Below are 17,839 nucleotides of genomic sequence, written 5' to 3' on the forward strand. Positions count from 1 at the left end.
GGGACACAAAATCTCAACTTATTCTCCTTCCAAGTTTTAAAAGAGACCTCATGTGACTGATATCATTCTCAGATTTTCTCATCTTTCCCAGCTCCTTTGGTTCATCTCAGGCTGAGAAACAAGAGAGCTCTTTATGAACTCAGCCAGCTCTTATTTTTAACCCAAATGGCGGATCTCACACTGCAGACTATTCCCACTGTAGATGCTTTATGAATTTGCACCAAATCATAGACGATGATGAAATGAAACATGCATAAAAATAAGATGTGTGAACACACCACGTTTGAGTCTCAGCAGAGGCCTTTCTGTGTGGCGTTTGTAGATGTGCATCCTTGTTCTTTCTCCAGCTGAAAATGAAAGGAGCCACGAGAGCGGCTGAAATTAGTTTATTAAGATATCTCCCTTGCGCCTCAACTATGACTCCCCACTGTTTCTTCTCTCTCATCTATTTATCCTAATATATTTTAAGATTTTATCTCCTGAGCTGTATCGGAGCAAACTCTGAGCAGCAAAACATCCCTCTGGGAATCATTCAGTCTGAAAATGAAGCACAGCGATGACTATGGAGGAACAATTTAATGCTCTCAAGTTGCCAAAAATGAAATAACAAAATGTGCATTAATTGTGCAGATTTGTGAAATACATAATTTAGCTCAATTTGAATCCCACAGGAATACATCAGTGCATCCAATCATGCGATTCAACGTTTTTGGTTCTGTTTTGGTACATATTCCAGACCTGGATCTTATTTGATTCAAGATTTCCATTCCTGGAGGTTCGCTGCCCATTTGTTTTGTTCAATTACTGTGCTCATCTGTCGAACCGAATCACGCAGCAAAATAAATTTGAATACATTTCAGGCAGACTAGAACCTGTAGGTGTGAAAGCGCCCTTAGCATGTCTGAGTCCAGTGGGTAGCTTACAGACAGAGATAAAATGGCAGCTCTAACGGAAAAAGCCTAGCTCCCTTTTACAAACAGTGACATGGGAAGAGTTAACAAGGCACCACCTACAGATCTTAGAGGAATAAGAAGTTAGGATAAAACCAGTTATTCAAAGCAAACACGTGAGTGACGTGTTTCTGATTTATAGGTCTTGGTGACAACTAGAGACAGTGGAGGGAACCTTTAATAATACCTGTGCATGGTTCATAAATCACAAGTTCAAATCATAGATTTTATTTAAGAGATGGGCTTGAATTGAATATGTTTAACCTGAGCATCAAAATGAAGGCAAGGCAAGGCAAGGCAAGGGAAATTTATTTATATAGCACAATTCAACACAAGGTAATTCAAAGTGCTTTACATTGACATTAAAAGCGGCAAGACATAATAACAAATGTGTAAGAATAAGAAAAGAAGTAAAATAATAAAAAGCACAAGCTGTTAAAAAACAAATAAGGGCAGTAGAGTACAGCAGGTTTAATTTAAGAGTACACTTCAGTAAACAGTAATGTTTTTAACCCTGATTTAAAGGAGCTGACAGTTGGAGCAGACCTCAGGTCTACAGGAAGTTTGTTCCAGTAGACCTGAAGGTTGAAAGAAGAATGTTGTTTTTTTTTTGTTTTTTTTTAGTAGATTCAGACTTAAATGTGTAATATCCCTAGATAGCCTGACAAATTTAGAACCAACATCACAAAAACAATTTGGGGGACCAAACAAACAGCAACAACAAAAAAAGGCTCAGAGTTTCATCGGGATGTACAGCTGAGTTATCAGTGTTCATGATACTGTACATCGTGGTCCTGAATAAGCTGACCAAAGGGTAGCATGTCAATGGAGAACAGAAGGGGAACTACGATTGATCCCTGGGGTACGCCACTACTCAGCTGAGCTGTTGAGGGGATTAAACTATTCAAAGTGAAGTGAAATGTTCACTTGAAGACATAATTAGTTAGAATAAAAATAGTGGAACTTTTAAAAGTGAAACACAAGGGGAAAGTTGTTGCTTGAGTTTTGGATTTTTCTTATATTGTGAGTTAAAGACTCCTTAAGGGTGGAATATACACGTGTGTCCTGCGTTCGTTTGACGCGTCATTGTGCACTACTCCAGAAAACCCTGAACGCGACCCGCAGTTCACGCCCTGCCCGCTAGTGGTGCCGGTCCAGGTCAGAGCACCTGCACCAGCAACAAGTTACCTGACACAGTGGGTTAAGCAAGCGACTCATATACTGAGGCTACAGTCCTCCTGCGGCGGGCGCAGGTTCGAATCCCGGCCTGCACCCCTTTGCTGCATGTCATCCCCATTCCCTCTTTCTACCACCTTCCTGTCTGCAACTTGAATAAAGGGCCACTAGAGCCACAAAAAATCTTTAAAAAGAAAATGGCAGAATGTTTGGAAGAGAGGCTGGCTGAGCAGGTGAGCCTTTATCCTCAAATTTAAGATGTGACATTGCTACTTAACTGTGACAAACATTCGTGTCAAAACAGCTGGCGGCACAGTTCACGAGTGGAAACAACTGCGTGACCATTATGTCCGTGCTTGCCAGAAGATGCAGAGCAAACACAGCGGAGATGGTGCTGATGCTGTTTTGTCCACCGATCATCAAACATCTGAGCTGGATACAGATGTTCCTCAATCATCGCCCGACCAACACCAACTTTGCCCCAGTTGTTTCGGTAAGTGAGTGTCCCGACAGCATGGGTGTGCATAGCGGCATTAATATATCTATATCTGTCTCCAAAGGGAAACATATCCAAATGTAATCAGGTTAGAAGCACAGCGATGACTATATCTGTCATCGCTGGGTTGCCAGGTTATCACAGAATGCGTCCGCCATAGTACAACTGTACCAGTTACTGTACAAGTTCTAGATCAGGGGTCGGCAACCCAAAATTTTGAAAGAGTCAATTTGGACCAAAAACACAAAAAACAAATATGTCTGGAGCCGCAAAAAATTAAAAGTCTTGTATCAGCCTTAGAATGAAGACAACACATACTGTATGTTTCTATATTAGTTATAACTGGGGGAAGATTTTTTTTTTCATTAAAAAAAAGTCGAAATGTCGAGAAAAATTCCGAAATGTCGAGAAAAAAGTTGAAATTTCGAGAAAAAAGTAAAAATGTGGAGAAAAAAGTTGAAATGTTGAGAATAAAGTCAAAATGTCGAGAAAAAGGCGAAATGTTGAGAAAAAAGTCGAAATGTCGAGAAAAAAGTCAAAATTTTCAAGAAAAAAGTTGAAATCTTGAGAAAAAAGTCGAAATGTCGAAGAAATAGTCCAAATTTCGTGAAAAAAAGTCAAAATGTTGAGAAAAAAGTCAAAATTTCGAGAAAAAAGTTGAAATGTCGAGATTGAAAAAGGAAGAAAAAAAGAGAAATAAAGGAAAAAAAGAAGAAAAAAGGAAAAAGGAAAAAAAGAAGAAAAAAAGAGAAAAAAAGGAAAAAAAGAAAAAGAAGAAAAAAAGAAAAAAAAAGGTCAAACATTTTTGAAAAAGCTCCAGGAGCCACTAATGCAGCGCTAAAGAGGTGAATGGTTGAATAAAGTAAAAATAAAAAGTGGAGGGAAACCTAGCACACAAAAGGTAATTGCAGGTGTAATAACAGTGCGTGAGGGGTGGAGGAATACAAAGAAAATAGAGGGAAGAGAACGAAACAAAAACAAAACAGCATTTAATATGAAACTGATCTTATGCAGGAATGCAAGACCAAGAAAAAGCTTCACTACCTGTAGCCTTCTGGACTGGCCTCCAGTGTGCTTTCCCCCAGTGTCAAAACTCCCTGAAGTCGTTTGTTATTTTTCTCCAACTATCAATCCTGCTGTTGGCCACAACTCATCTTTGGGAGCAGTCCAGATAGCTCGGCATACTTCAGGCCCTATACGTCCTACAGTTGCTGCTCCAAGCTTGTAACTGGCTGCTGAACTCGGTAGCTCATCCTGGTCGCCATGACAGCCAGGGTGACAGCCAGGGTGACAGCCAGCAATGCAACGATCTCCTCTTCATCCTCTGTTGCCATGTGGTTTATTCCTGTTCTACAACCTGTTTTATTATATACTGCTACTGTTGCTACTACTGCCCCTTCTACTGTGAAATATTTGATTCTTTTTCCAACTCTTCTGCCCCCAACCTCCAGTATGACGCTTGCTACGCGAGCGAAGTAGGCTCACAATGCACCTGGTTGTGTACACTGACGGACACAAAGGGATTCCAACGCAGGCTCAAACAGGAATTATATTTCTAGCCTTTAATATAACAGTTGTCCTTCAGATTTCTATTGAAAGCATTAGAGATTTTATTCTTATCTTGTTCTTGTGCTTATTGAACTCCTTGAATTGAGTGAAACTATTACATGAATGTCTTTACCAGCTAGAATAAAAAAATAAATAACACACCTCCAAGTCTAATTTGACTGCATGGCCCATTTTATGAAATAAAAGAACAGAAAATACATTTTTTAACAGGTGATGGATCTTACATCATAGTCTTCACCTATACAGAGTTTTTCAAAAAATTTCTGATTTGAGTAACTGTTCACTGACGTGGCACTACTTTCTAAAACTGTGCTATTTCATCCATATTACATTTTACTCTGGGGTTTTGCGCTGCAAGATCTTGTCACTCAGTTACAGGTAAGGACTTTTATGCCCGTAAGTCAACATTGCGCTGAATTATTCATAGTCTCAGCCACCCTTTCACATCTGCTTAGCACTAGTGGTAATTTCCCATCCAAACAAGAGGAGGACAAGATAGCAGGGCACTTGTCTTTTCATCATTGTGCTGGAGTAGGTAGAGGAAAAACACCATGCTGTCTTAGTCACACCATATTAAAATTAAGGATTGTGTCTTCCCATTCTGCCAAAACACGTCTAATCCATCAGGGGCATAGACTCATCATGACCTTTGAAGGTGTTTTGAGGGGCCTTCATGGATCAGATTTGCTATCTCACATCACACAATCACTTTATTGGAGTGAGCTGGATTAAATTTGGAGGCCATGCAGCTCAACCACTCAACTCTGTTACAGATTGCATATATTTCTGGATAATTTCTGGAGTATTTTTGATGGCGCCGTGCTACCAACCATCATCCTTTAGATGGGTTGTAAAAGTACCGGTAAGTAACATCGCTGTGAACACCAGAACCAGAACAGAGATGTGTAGGGGAATATTTATAAAATATAATAAACATAGTTTACATTTACAATTTTGATGAACCCTTGATGTGTCAGTTTTACTGAATATTATCTGCCCACATGCAATTTGAATTATTTAAACATTTCCACAAAATGAGCCTCACTCAACAGTGAATTTCCACTGACAGAACATTTTTTCTCTTCCTCTCAGTCAAAGCGCCCTCGAAGTCCAACGAAATAACCAATTGTGTGCAGTTGCTAAAGGAAAAGCATAAATATTTGGCCAATCAGCATCACCAAATTTAATGGTTTGGGTGCACTACAGATATTTGGTTTGGTACAGTGCTAAGCTCTGGTCAGTCAGTCAGAGAAATGACGATAGCGACCAAATTCAGTGAGATCTTTGTTAAACTACCCTTTTGAAAGAAGGACGATGGTGGAAATAAACCATGGAGAAAGGTGAAACCTACAACAGGTTTTAGAAGAAGTTGGCTCCTACTATATGTAAATTGACAGGCTCTGGGACAGCTAATGCACTTTTTCCCCTGGATCATTTTCAGGAGTGACAGGTGTGATTTGATGTGGACACAGTTTGGACAAACTGATTTAAAGCCTCTCTGAACGCACCAGGAAGCATGAAACATCAAGAGTCCACGTGGAAAACTGTGTAAAGCTCTATCGGAAGGATTAGCAGAGCAGCCCAGCTGGACGATGTACAAAGTAATATCAAAATAAACAATTTTATATAAATTAACCAAAATAATATAGTAAAACTATGTTGTGTATTTGGTGTCAAATGTTGAGATGTTCCTTGTTGTAAACTTCTCACGTATAAAAGTATAAATAGAGCCTAATATAACTGTACATTGTTAATTAACTTTAACAATTAACTTTATCTGTGAAACTTCTGAGTTAATTAAATTATTATTGTGGAATTGTTATTTTCAGACTGTTCATTTGAATGCGTATACTGGACTAGGGAGGACAATCTATTGGCATGCCAGCCCCACCAAGATTTGTTTTCACCAGCCGCCACTGCATGTAAATATAGTTGCTACTGATGGAAACGACGATGGTATCAGTATCATAAATGTGTTCTCTATTCCCTGATGTTTTTACATGGATACATTGTGGTCACATTGGTAAAACAATCTTCCAGCTGAAGATAAAGAATTAATTAGTTGATTTGTGAAGATAATATTACAAAGTTACCAAAATCCAGTGAACAAATCCCTTACCATTGGAAGACATTTAACCACAATTTAATTCCCTATGGTGCCACCTTGTGGTATAACAGCGTCATTACAGGAACATCTTATTCAATCCCAAATTGTACGATTTCCCATCCTTTACACCAGTGGCGTAGCCAGAAAAGAGACTTTGGGTGTGCACCAGCAAAGACTGGGTGTGCCAAATTTTTTTTCAACAAAACTAGACGTTACACCTCCACAAACATTCAAAAGCATATATATCCAACATTATTAACAGTGCAAAACATATCCAGATGTTGTGTGTGCTTTCAATATATAATTATAATAATATATATAATATAATAATAAGTAATATAATAACCACACTTTATGCATGTCCTAAAAAAAATCATCACAAAAACATAACCACACACACACATAGCTGCCCAATGAAGCAAACATAGTGAAATATAACACACATGCACTCAGAGCCATAACGTATCCACATTACGCATGATCAACAAAGCTATTTAACCAGAGGTAGAACACAACTATTTGACTTAAGGTTGGCCTGATGGTTTTATTATAAAACTATCAGGCCGACCTTAAGCCAAATAGTCGCAAGGAGCAGTCAATCACTCGATTCTTTCTCTCTCTTCCTCCCTTCTTTTTTTCTACCTCTCCATAAAGTTACCGTCAATCCAAAACACTCGCGCTCCAGCGCGTGCTCGAGGGGGCGCGCATTGGAGCAGCTCATAGTGTGTGTGTGTCGGGGAGGAGAGAGGGGGGGCGGGTGAAGGAGCAGAGGGGCGCCTATAATGACGTGCTGCTGTTATTAATCATATACATTACACACAAACGCTGTTAAATACAGAAAATGCACATTTCAAATCAAATTTCATTTCAAATCAATTCAAATTTTTTCAACATGAGCAACGAGAGGCTCCTCAGTCTCTCTGTGAGCGTCGTCGCTCTGACGGCTCTGGTTTCTGTTGACGACTAAAAAAAGGCTCCACGCAGCAACTTGTAACAGCCAATGCTATCAGAATACGATGCAAACAGTTAATCTTGGATAAAACATCTTTGTCGCAGGAGTCTAAGACTTCAATAATGGACGGGAACTCATGTCCGCCATCCACTTTCCGTTTGATGAGTTGTCTGAAGGCTGATTTATGGTTCCGCGTTACACCGACGCAGAGCCTACGCCGTAGGTTACGCGGCGACGCACACCGTACGTTGTGCGTCGCCGCGTACCCTACGCCGTAGGCTACGCCGTCGATTTAACGCGGAACCATAATTTAGGTTTAACAGTCCAGCTGCCGCGACACATCGCCTGACGGGGGTTTTACATGCAAAAATAAGATTTTTTATTTTGAATTATTTTGAACATCATGATTACATACTAATAGCCTAGATTTAGAATACAACATGTTAGTAAGACTATACCAAAAAACAAAACAAAAAAAGCATCACATTTTTGGGTGTGCCAGCTGTCTCTGTGGGTGGCACTGGCACACCCTGGCACACCCGTGGCTACGCCACTGCTTTACACATACTTGTTTGATGTTTAAATTTGGTCTCTATGCACCCAATTCTTTCACTGCATATTTTTCTTTATTATTGTGCCACTTGAAGGGAACTTCAATTGCTGCGAGCAGTAGCCATATTGACTCTGAAAGTGACGTACATGTACGTCAGTGTCATTGTTAACCAACATAAGCAAGTGTGGGCGAGCCCTCTGGAAGCCCATAGAGACCACACCAGTGTTGCCAGATGTAGGATTTTTATCGTATTTGTACGATAATCGCAACCTCTGTACAATGTATGATCAATAGTTCAAATGTAGGATGACATTGATTTGGAAGTGCCAGAAATGATAATGCATGATAGTCTATGGGAGAGATGTTATGCAATTTAGGACCTGTCTGATTTTGCCCCAAAAGAGGCGGTACCAACGGTGCTATGGCTTTATGCTGATTGGTAAAATAAAAAAACGGAAGAAGCGCAGATTGTTAAATCTGTCATGACGACTGAGGCAGACCATTGTGAATGTTTGTCCTTGTGGTGGTGCGTCACCAAGTCGCTCTTATGAACAAACTGCCTCTGCTCTGTGGGTGTTTCTTTTTCTACAATGCATCCTACTGCCTTGTCTGTCCCAGTTAAATGCACATGTACCCTACTGGCTGTCCATATGACATAATCACTCATTAGGCCAGATCTCCGTCTCATGGTCCTTGCCCCTTGACCAGAGGTCGACATGAGCACTATATCTTTCTTACTTTGCCAGCGCTCAGGTTTTTTTTTTATTTTTGTTGGCACTAGTGGCCATTATTCAAAGTAGGTGGACAGGAAATGGTAGAGGGAGGGTGAAAACACACAGGAAAGAGTGATAGACCAGGATTTGAACCCGTGCCGTCTGCACGACAGCTAAAGCCTCTGTAAACGGTGCCCTGCTCAACCCACTGAGCTATCCAGGGCCCAGCACGCAGGCTTTCTAACATGTCTAACCTTCCCCTTCAGTAGCTCTCAGGTAAAATCAAATCGCACAGTTAGAGCTTCACTTCCTTTGTGTATCAATGTACTTATAGCAGACAAGAGCCTCTCCATAATTCATCAGTTATTCTTTATATGGAATATTTTTGGTTGACACAGCAGTTTGGAGAAAAACCCCTGAAAATTAGGGATTTTTAAGACAATGGGCAAACAACAGGCCCTTCCTGCTTTCTCCTCACAAAGGCTTGAAACAAGGCAGTTTCACTTCCCATCCTGAATATGCTATAGGGATATTCTGAACACCAATCTTAAATCCAGTTGAGTCATTACACAGCCTTTATTTACAATAACTTTAAAAATAATGTTTCATAGCAACTTTGAGGACATTCCCAGACTTTATCTTAAAAAAAGCACAATTTTGCTTATGTCCATTTAATATATTGGGCTAAAAGTGTATTTATTGTTAATCTGGTCACCAAATGCTTGGTATACCTGTTTCTATTTTTAATTCTGAATCCATACATACCTCATATGTTAAAATTTGATTATCTAATCAAAAGTTGTAGCAGTTTACATATTTTACGGTCATTTTTTATCTATGTGTTTGACACTTGGACTCAAATTGTTCTATAGACCCTAAACTTCAACTTGGAAGTGAAAACCAAACTTTAACACCAATTTGAAATGACTGAGCCTTAAACGATCCCACTAGAAGATTTAGTCAGCTGCATAGGCTGGTGTGGAGTTTTGAGTTTGTAAACTCTAAGAGATTCAAGGCTACACATGCAGAATTGTAGGATTCACATTTGATTTGGGGCTAGTGACTCTAATGACCCACAGGAATTGAGGGAGGGTCGGTGATTCCACCGACCCTCCCTCCAAACTCCATAAAGGTCTATTCAAAGTGACAAAAATTTCAGGAAATAAGGTAAAATGTCTTCAAGAGCAAAAGAAAAGGAAGTCAATTTGCCTTGTTTCAAGCCTTTGAATAATTGCAGTGACCTCAATTACTGAGAGTCTCCTTTTTCCTTCTTTCAGTTTTATTGGAGGTCAAGGCAGAAAAAAAAAGGTTTTCTCAAACTAAACATTTTTGCTCCAAATGGCTTTTTGAAACCTAAAACTTAAATTGCATGTGCCTAGAGAACGAAGATACATAATCTATATTGTTGATAGCTATATTTGCCTCAAACCACTGTTCTCTCTCCGTCCTCGGTAAATGTTTTCGAGCATGTTTTGCATTTTTTTGAATAATGTGAACTCGACTTAATCTGACTTGACAGGCAGGAGTGTAAAGCTATATTGCCCTTTTGCTGTGTGACTCTGTGCGGATACTGTGTGGGATTTTTAAAATTCATCACATATCACGAGAGCCTTTCAACGCTCTGTTAGCTTGGGTTTAGCCCTCATCAATAATTCTGATGGTGAACCTCTATCAAAGGCCACGAGGCCTCAGCTCATGCATAAGTAGACATTCTATTCAAAAGTTTCCCCTCCATGCTTCTTATTGAGAAGGAATTTATATTCATAATGGTTACGATGCTGATGACCCATAGATTCTTCTCTTTCCTTTTCTCTGAAAAACATTTACATCTGCACATTCAGATTTTTGACTGCAAACAGCTAAGTTTTGTTATCGCTGAAGACACGATTAAAAAAGAATCTGAGGCATTTCTGAATCACACGTTCTCAGCGGTAATCTTGAATAACGTACGAGTTGAGAAGACTTTTCTGAATAAAGTCCCACTCAAGCCAGCGACTGACAACACAGTGGGAGCAGAAGTCTGCCGACATCAGAGGGGGCTTCATACCAAACATGAGAGGAACTCTGGGTAATACTGGTGATGAGACGTGAACGCTTGTGACATCAAAACTCTGCAGAATAAACTCAGCCAGCTTTTATGAGCGGGTGGGGGGGGGTCATTGCGTGGGCGATGTACGAGACCGAGGGGATGTAAAACAAATGAAACAGGGCACCTGAACACCTCAGTGACAGGAAACGTATAAAGCTCCTCTCCTCCACTACTGAGTTGAGCTGTGCGCGTTTATGTCAGTCTTTGTGTTTTTTGTTGTTTTTTTTTTATGTAAGTGCCAAACACATGCTGGGTGGCAGCGGATGACAGACTCTCAATTCTTTTGTAAATCTACAAAGTGTTTGAGATAAAATAAATTGTTGTACAGCCAGATTTATCCGTGTTGATGCGTTTCATTCTCGCACTTAAGTCACAACTCTTCCCCCTTTTCAAGTACAAAGAACTTTGAAAAGTATTGCCATGGAAACAGTACAGTGCTCAGAGTTCTGTAGGTAAAGGTGGGAAGACAGAAGCTCTCGGATAATTTTACCGCAGATTACACACGGTGACATGAACAGGATATGGTGTTATCGGGCTGCCTTGGAGACAGCATGTGGGCCAGCGCGTGAAAGTCTTTATTATAAGATGAAGAAACGAGCAGGAAAGCACCGAGGATTTGGAGGGAAAGCTTTATTTCCCCTGCTTCAGGACAAACTAGGCAATTTCTTGACTCTTATTAGTAAAGAATTGGTATGATTATAGCAAATAGTTTCTATAAAAATGTGAGGAGTAAAGTGTTTTCCATTGAGGTAGAATATCCCTGATGCTGAGGTTTTGTCTCTGATATCTTTCCAGTTATTTCAACATTCTATAGGTGTTTTATCTCCTTTAAAGACATTCTTCTTCCCACTATTTAGCTCGTGATAGCCCTCATACGTGATCGTAGTAAGTCGGAGCGCTGCTATGGGGACACTGTAGCTAGGGTTGCCACCTTTCAGAAATAGAAATAAAGGACGCCCCCGATTTCAGCAGTGCAGGAGCCAAAAAAAAGCCCCAAAACTTCTAAACTGAATAAAAATGTGTTTATTTTATATGAAAAAACAAAATGCTTTGATTTAAAGTTTAAAGTGCTTTAATAGCATTGAACTTGCATGACTGTACAGACAGACAACCATACTAGTAACTGAAATAGCCTCCTATGCTACGTATGCCCACATCAGCCAAGATGTAATATAGCCTACAGGTGAAGAATATGGTGTAAAAGTTAATTTATTTCAATAATTCAACTAGAATGTGGTGTAAAAGTTAACTTATTTCAATAATCCAACTAGAATTGGAGGGGTAAGCGCGTCGGTTGCATTTTGTCCGGTTGTTGTGGACTCAGGCGTCTACGATAAACTACCAAACAGAAGGTGTGAAGATGGAAGCCCAGTCTGGCGACCCGTCCGAGTGCTACGAGTTTGACGCCCCGTCTCATGTTGTGGATTTCAAAGAGCTCGTAAATGCTGAAACCGACGACAACTGGTTTGATTGTCAGGCCCAGGGAGCATGTGGCCAGCTTATCACCCCTCAGAGACCTGCCCAGCACGCTAATGAACCCGTGGTCGACGTAAACCCTCAAGTTGGGAGAGATGAGGACTCTGGTCAGAGTGAACCCACATCTCTGTCCTCAAACATCGTTACATCCTGGGGACCGGAACCTAAGAATCCTGCCCGACCAAGGAGGAGGACGGCTGCCGAACGCCCTGCACAGCCACGCAGGGTTTCAAAACGTAAAGAGGTGTCCAGCGGTCAAACTGCACCACCATTAAAGAAACAAAAAGAGAGTGTTAATCAAAAATCCGGAAATGGGCAGCTCAGTGTCGGACCTGGAAGCCGCAGGAGTACACGCCTAAGCAGTGCAAGGAAGACAAAGAAGATCCCCGAGGCAAAGTCCACCTCCTCACATGCAGACAATGGTAATTTGGGTCCAAACAAGCCGAGCAGCACTGAAGAGCTGGAGATGGAGCGCATCAGAACCCTTCAGAGGGAGGTGGCTCTGCATCGCAAGAAGAACGAGGCCAGCTACAAGGCTGCTCTGGCTGGCGATACACTTCCAAAGAAGATGGTCCTGTCTACGACTGTGCCTAAAGACTTCCACTTCAACACAGACACTCGCATCAAAGCGTCTGCTTCAAACACAGCGCATAAGGAAGTGGACTTCATCAATCAGCTTCGCAAGCCTTCCTCCCCAGCAAAGGCCAGGAAAGGAGCCACGGTGCCCAAACCCTTCAATCTGTCAACGGGCAACAAGAGAAAGGAGGTGGAGTCAGGCGCCTACGTGTCCGTGGCTCAGCAAATAGAGCAGTTTGAGAAACGGACCCCCATCCGTTACCATCGGCACAGTCGCCAGACCCAAGAACGAGGACCATCTCCAGTGAAGGCGAACCACCTGAAGCTCACGCAGCCTCACTCCCCTGCTCTTATGACACGTCGGAGAGGTCGACTGCCCACCGTGAAGAGCAGAGCAGAACAGGAGGCTGAAGAGTTGGAAAAGCTTCAGAAGTTTAAAATCAAGGCCCTGGAGCTGAACAAGAAGATACTGGATGGTGCTGAGGAGCTGAAGAAGCCACCAGTGAAGGAACCCACCGTACCCGAAGGCTTTGAACTGGAGATTGAGAAAAGGCTCCAGGAGAGACAGACCAGCAAGAAGCCCCAGGAAGATGAAGAAAAGCCTCACAGCTTCAAAGCCAAGCCAATGCCCAAGAGCATCATGGAGGGAATTGTGGGACTGCCAGACAAGAAAGTGCAATATCCAACCGTGCCAGAATCCCCGGCGTTTGCCCTCAAGAAGAGGGTTCGTATGGAGCGCAAAGTTGAAGAAGTGAAACCCCCGTCCCCAGTGAAGGCCCATGCGGCGCCACACTTTGGCCTTTCATTCCAGCCCCGGCTCCCAGAAAACCACCACGTGGAGGTCTGCGCGTTCTCCTTCGATGAGCGGGAACGAGAGAGGCTCATCTTGAAAGAGAAGAAGCTGGAGGAGATGCGAAATAAAGAGGTCCCGCACTTCAAAGCCCAGCCACTGCCAGACTTTGATGCAGTGAACCTCCCTGAGAAGAAGAAGCTGGAGCCCACGAAACCGGAACCCTTCAGACTGCTCATAGACCAACGGGGAGCTGTGAAGAGCAGCCGCTGGGAACAGATGGTAAAAGAAGAGCAGAAACAGCAAGAGGGTGCAGCGATTTTCAAAGCCAGGCCCAACTCGGTCACTCATAAAGAACCTTTCCGGCCCAAGAAGGACAGCCGACCTGCAGTAGTAGTGGAACCCTTCGAGCTGGCGACGGAGCGCCGGGCCCGGGAGTGGCAGGAGTACGAGCGGCTGGCCGGTGAGAAGGAGGTGCTCCGGGCACGCATGGAGGCGGAGCAGAAGAAGGAGGAGGAGCAGAAGCTGAGGGAGGAGATAGCCCAGCTGCGACAAGACCAGGTCCACAAGGCTCAGCCGATCAGACACTGTAGACCCGTGGCGGTGCTGAAGAGCGAGGTCCCTCTCACGGTTCCCGAGTCCCCAAACTTCTCTGACCGGTTTCGTCTGTGAGCAGCCGCCTGCTTTGCTTTTCGATTTTTGAGATTTTACTCCTGCTCTACTCTTGTCCCTATGTATTTTTTATGTTGTCAAATAAGTCTTTTTTGTGGTAATTTAGTCAAATCTGCCACAACTTTAGCTTTGACTTGTTTTTATTCCAAAACTTTCCAATAAGTACTTTCATTTTGTACTAAACGTTGTATAAATATGTGTAAAGTTTTTGTTATGTAGTCATTAAACCATCTTTCTCACATGAAAAAAAAAAAAACCCCATCCTGGAGGGATGCGTTGATATCGGTTATCCCTAAAGAAGGGAAAAATAAAGAGTACTGTGAGTCATATCGCCCAATATCAGTTTTGAACGTGGATTATAAAATATTTACATCTATCATTACAAAACGACTGACTGATACATGAAGATCAGACAGGCTTTATAAAAGGAAGACAAACGCAGGACAATATCAGACGAACCCTCCATATTACAGAACATATAAATAAACACAATATAAGCGCTGCTCTGATCAGCTTTGATGCAGAAAAAGCTTTTGATAGGGTCAGCTGGGCCTTCCTGTATAAAGTATTAGAGAGAATGGGATTCAATGATAAATTCATTAAATGCATAAAGGCATTGTATACTGACCCATCAGCTAGAATTAAGATAAATGGACATCTGACGGACGCCTTTAAATTGTACAGAGGGACTCGCCAAGGTTGTTGTGCTAGCCCCGCCCTCTTTGCGATTTTCTTAGAGCCGCTCGCTCAAATAATAAGACAAGATGAAGAATTGACGGGAATCACGATGGCAAAAGAAGAACACAGGATAGGCTTGTTTGCCGATTACATAATTACCTTCCTTCTGGACCCAAATAAGACGTTTATCAAATTAGTAAAGACTATGGAAGAATACGGATTGATGTCAGGCTACAAATTGAATATATCAAAAACTCAGGTATTGACATTTAATTATAAACCAAGTAATGAAATCAAGAAGCAATATAACTTAAATTGGAACACTAAGTCAATAAAATATCTAGGAGTTCAAATAACCAAGGAATTTGACAAAATTTACGAGCTAAACTATAATCATATAAATGATAAAATACAAAGAGATGTAGCAAAGTGGTCAACATTAGTATTAGACTTCAGTTCACGAATTGATGTGATCAAGATGAATCTCTTGCCTAGGTTGCTATATCTCTTCCTATCACTCCCAGTTAAAATACCAGATTCACAATTTTCAGCATGGGACAGGCTGATATCAAGATTCATATGGGCAGGAGGCAGACCCAGGATAAGATTTAAAACCCTTCAACTGGACAAAGAAAGTGGAGGATTGGCGTTGCCAAGTCTTAGAGAATACTATTACGCTGCACAGCTACGATACATAGTATATTGGTGCTCCCCGAGTTATCAAGCCAGATGGAAGGACATCGAAAAGAATATGAGCCGGGTCCCCCCACAGTCTAGATTAGGTGGAAAAGAACATATGGATTTTAAGGACGAAAATACAATTATGAGAGAAACATTTGAAACATGGTATGTTGTGATCAAGAAATACAAGCTGACTGGAGAGAGTAAGCGGTTGATTTGGCCTTCATACACATCTAGATTCAGTCCAGGAATTTCAGATAGGACCTTTGAAAAGTGGAGAGATAAGGGGATAACAGCTATGTTTACACTTACAGAAAAACAACACTTTAAATCATTTAGACAACTTAAAGATGAATATGGATTAGAAGATCGTGATTTATACAGATATCTGCAATTAAGACACTTCTATGACACAGAAATTAAGACAGAAATTTCATTGGAAGGGAATGATGTGATTGAGGTGTTGACAGGAGCTTATAAGCAAACTCCTTCAAGAATTGTTTCCAAACTGTATAGAGGTTTAATGAAGCAACAGGGGAGAAATACAATGTATGTAAAGGCAAAATGGGAAAAGGAATTAAACATTGAGTTGTCAGAGGATGATTGGCACTCCATGAATAAGACCCAACACACGTCAACAAGCTCCAAAGGATGGAGGGAATTTGGTTGGAAAAATTTAATTCGATTTTTTATTACTCCAACAATTAAAAATAAACAATTGGGTGAACGACAATATTGTTGGAGACAGTGTGGGCAATTGAGTGCCAACCACTCTCACATTTTCTGGGCATGTATAAAAATGCAAGCATTTTGGGATGGGATCCTAACAGCCATGGAGAAAACTTTGGGATATAAGATCCCTAAGGATCCACGAGTTATGTACCTTGGACTGATACCAGGGGATGTAATAAGCAAAGAAGACATATACATCGTTAAGATTCTATTTCTTGCGGCTAAGAAAGCCATTACAAGAAATTGGCTGAAAATGGACCCACCTGACCTGAGACAATGGCGTGATATTGTTGAGGAAATACGATTAATGGAACAGATTACCTACAGTTTACGACTCAAAACAGAGCTATATGAAAGCGTGACCACATTACCCCGGTTCTGGCCTCCCTGCACTGGCTTCCTGTTCATTACAGAATTGATTTTAAGATTCTGCTGCTTGTTTTTAAATCACTGAATGGCTTGGCTCCCCAATACCTTAATGAACTTCTCCACTCTCACACACCAGCCAGAGCTCTGAGGTCGTCAAATCAGTTGCTTTTAGACGTCCCGAAATCTAGGCTCAAAACTAGAGGTGACCGAGCTTTTGCGGTGGCCGGCCCTAAGCTGTGGAATAGTTTGCCACTAACTGTTAGATCTGCCCAGACCCTAGTGGTTTTTAAGTCTTCTTTGAAAACTTATTTATTTTCTTTGGCTTTTAGTGTGTGACAACTTAGTTCCCCACATCTGTGTGAAGTGATTGTTTTTTATTGTATTTTATTACTATTTTATTGATCATTTTAGTATGTTAGTGATTTTATTGTTTCTACACTGGGTACTGTGTTTTTCTTTTGGTATTGTTTTATTCTCTTGTATGCTGTACAGCACTTTGGTCGACCTCAGTCGTTTTTAAATGTGCTTTATAAATAAAATTGACATTGACATTGACATTGACATATGTTGTAAGATGGGCAAAATGGTGTCAATATGTAAGACAGTAGTGACCCCCCCCCCCCACCCGTTTTTGTTTTTGTTGTTTTTCTTGTATCTGTCTGTTGATTTTGTTACCAATTGAAAAATGGAAAAATAAAGTTTAAAAAAAAAAAAAAAAAAAAAAAAGAATATGGTGTAAAAGTTAATTTATTTCAATAATTCAACTAGAATATGGTGTAAAAGTTAATTTATTTCAATACTTCAACTAGAATATGGTGTAAAAGTTAATTTATTTCAATAATTCAACTAGAATATGGTGTAAAAGTTAACTTATTTCAATAATTCAACTAGAATATGGTGTAAAAGTTAATTTATTTCAATAATTCAACTACAATATGGTGTAAAGGTTAATTTATTTCAATAATACAACTAGAATATGGTGTAAAAGTTAATTTATTTCAATAATTCAACTAGAATATGGTGTAAAAGTTAATGAAAATACGGTACAAATCGTGTGATTATTTGTGATCTGGACCAATAAAGGGATGGTTAAAGGTCAAAGGTCTCCTCCGGTCTCCTCCGGTCTCCTCAGGTATCCGGTCTCTGCAGCCATGCAGTGGCGTCAATTCAGTGGAAGCTAAGGTATGGGAAGGTTACGAGTCACAGAACTTAACTAGAGTATCAATCAACACGTCCAGCAAATACTCATCACAGAAGTCT

General features: G+C 40.9%; 1 protein-coding gene across 1 annotated transcript; it reads left to right on the plus strand.

Annotated features, from left to right (window-relative positions):
* Window positions 1-11,888: 11,888 nt before the first annotated feature.
* Window positions 11,889-14,251, plus strand: LOC133463259 (targeting protein for Xklp2-like). Its single transcript, XM_061744699.1, has one exon. The coding sequence runs from the start codon at window positions 11,966-11,968 to the stop codon at window positions 14,117-14,119; it is 2,154 nt and encodes a 717-aa protein (XP_061600683.1). The 5' UTR covers window positions 11,889-11,965; the 3' UTR covers window positions 14,120-14,251.
* The last annotated feature ends 3,588 nt before the right edge of the window (window positions 14,252-17,839 follow it).

Source organism: Cololabis saira, chromosome 17 (assembly GCF_033807715.1).
Source record: "Cololabis saira isolate AMF1-May2022 chromosome 17, fColSai1.1, whole genome shotgun sequence".
Classification (NCBI taxonomy): domain Eukaryota; kingdom Metazoa; phylum Chordata; class Actinopteri; order Beloniformes; family Belonidae; genus Cololabis; species Cololabis saira.

What these genes read in the sequence shown, in the direction of transcription:
- LOC133463259 (XM_061744699.1), top strand. Translation starts at nt 11,966, where the DNA reads ATGGAAGCCCAGTCTGGCGACCCGTCCGAGTGCTACGAGTTTGACGCC.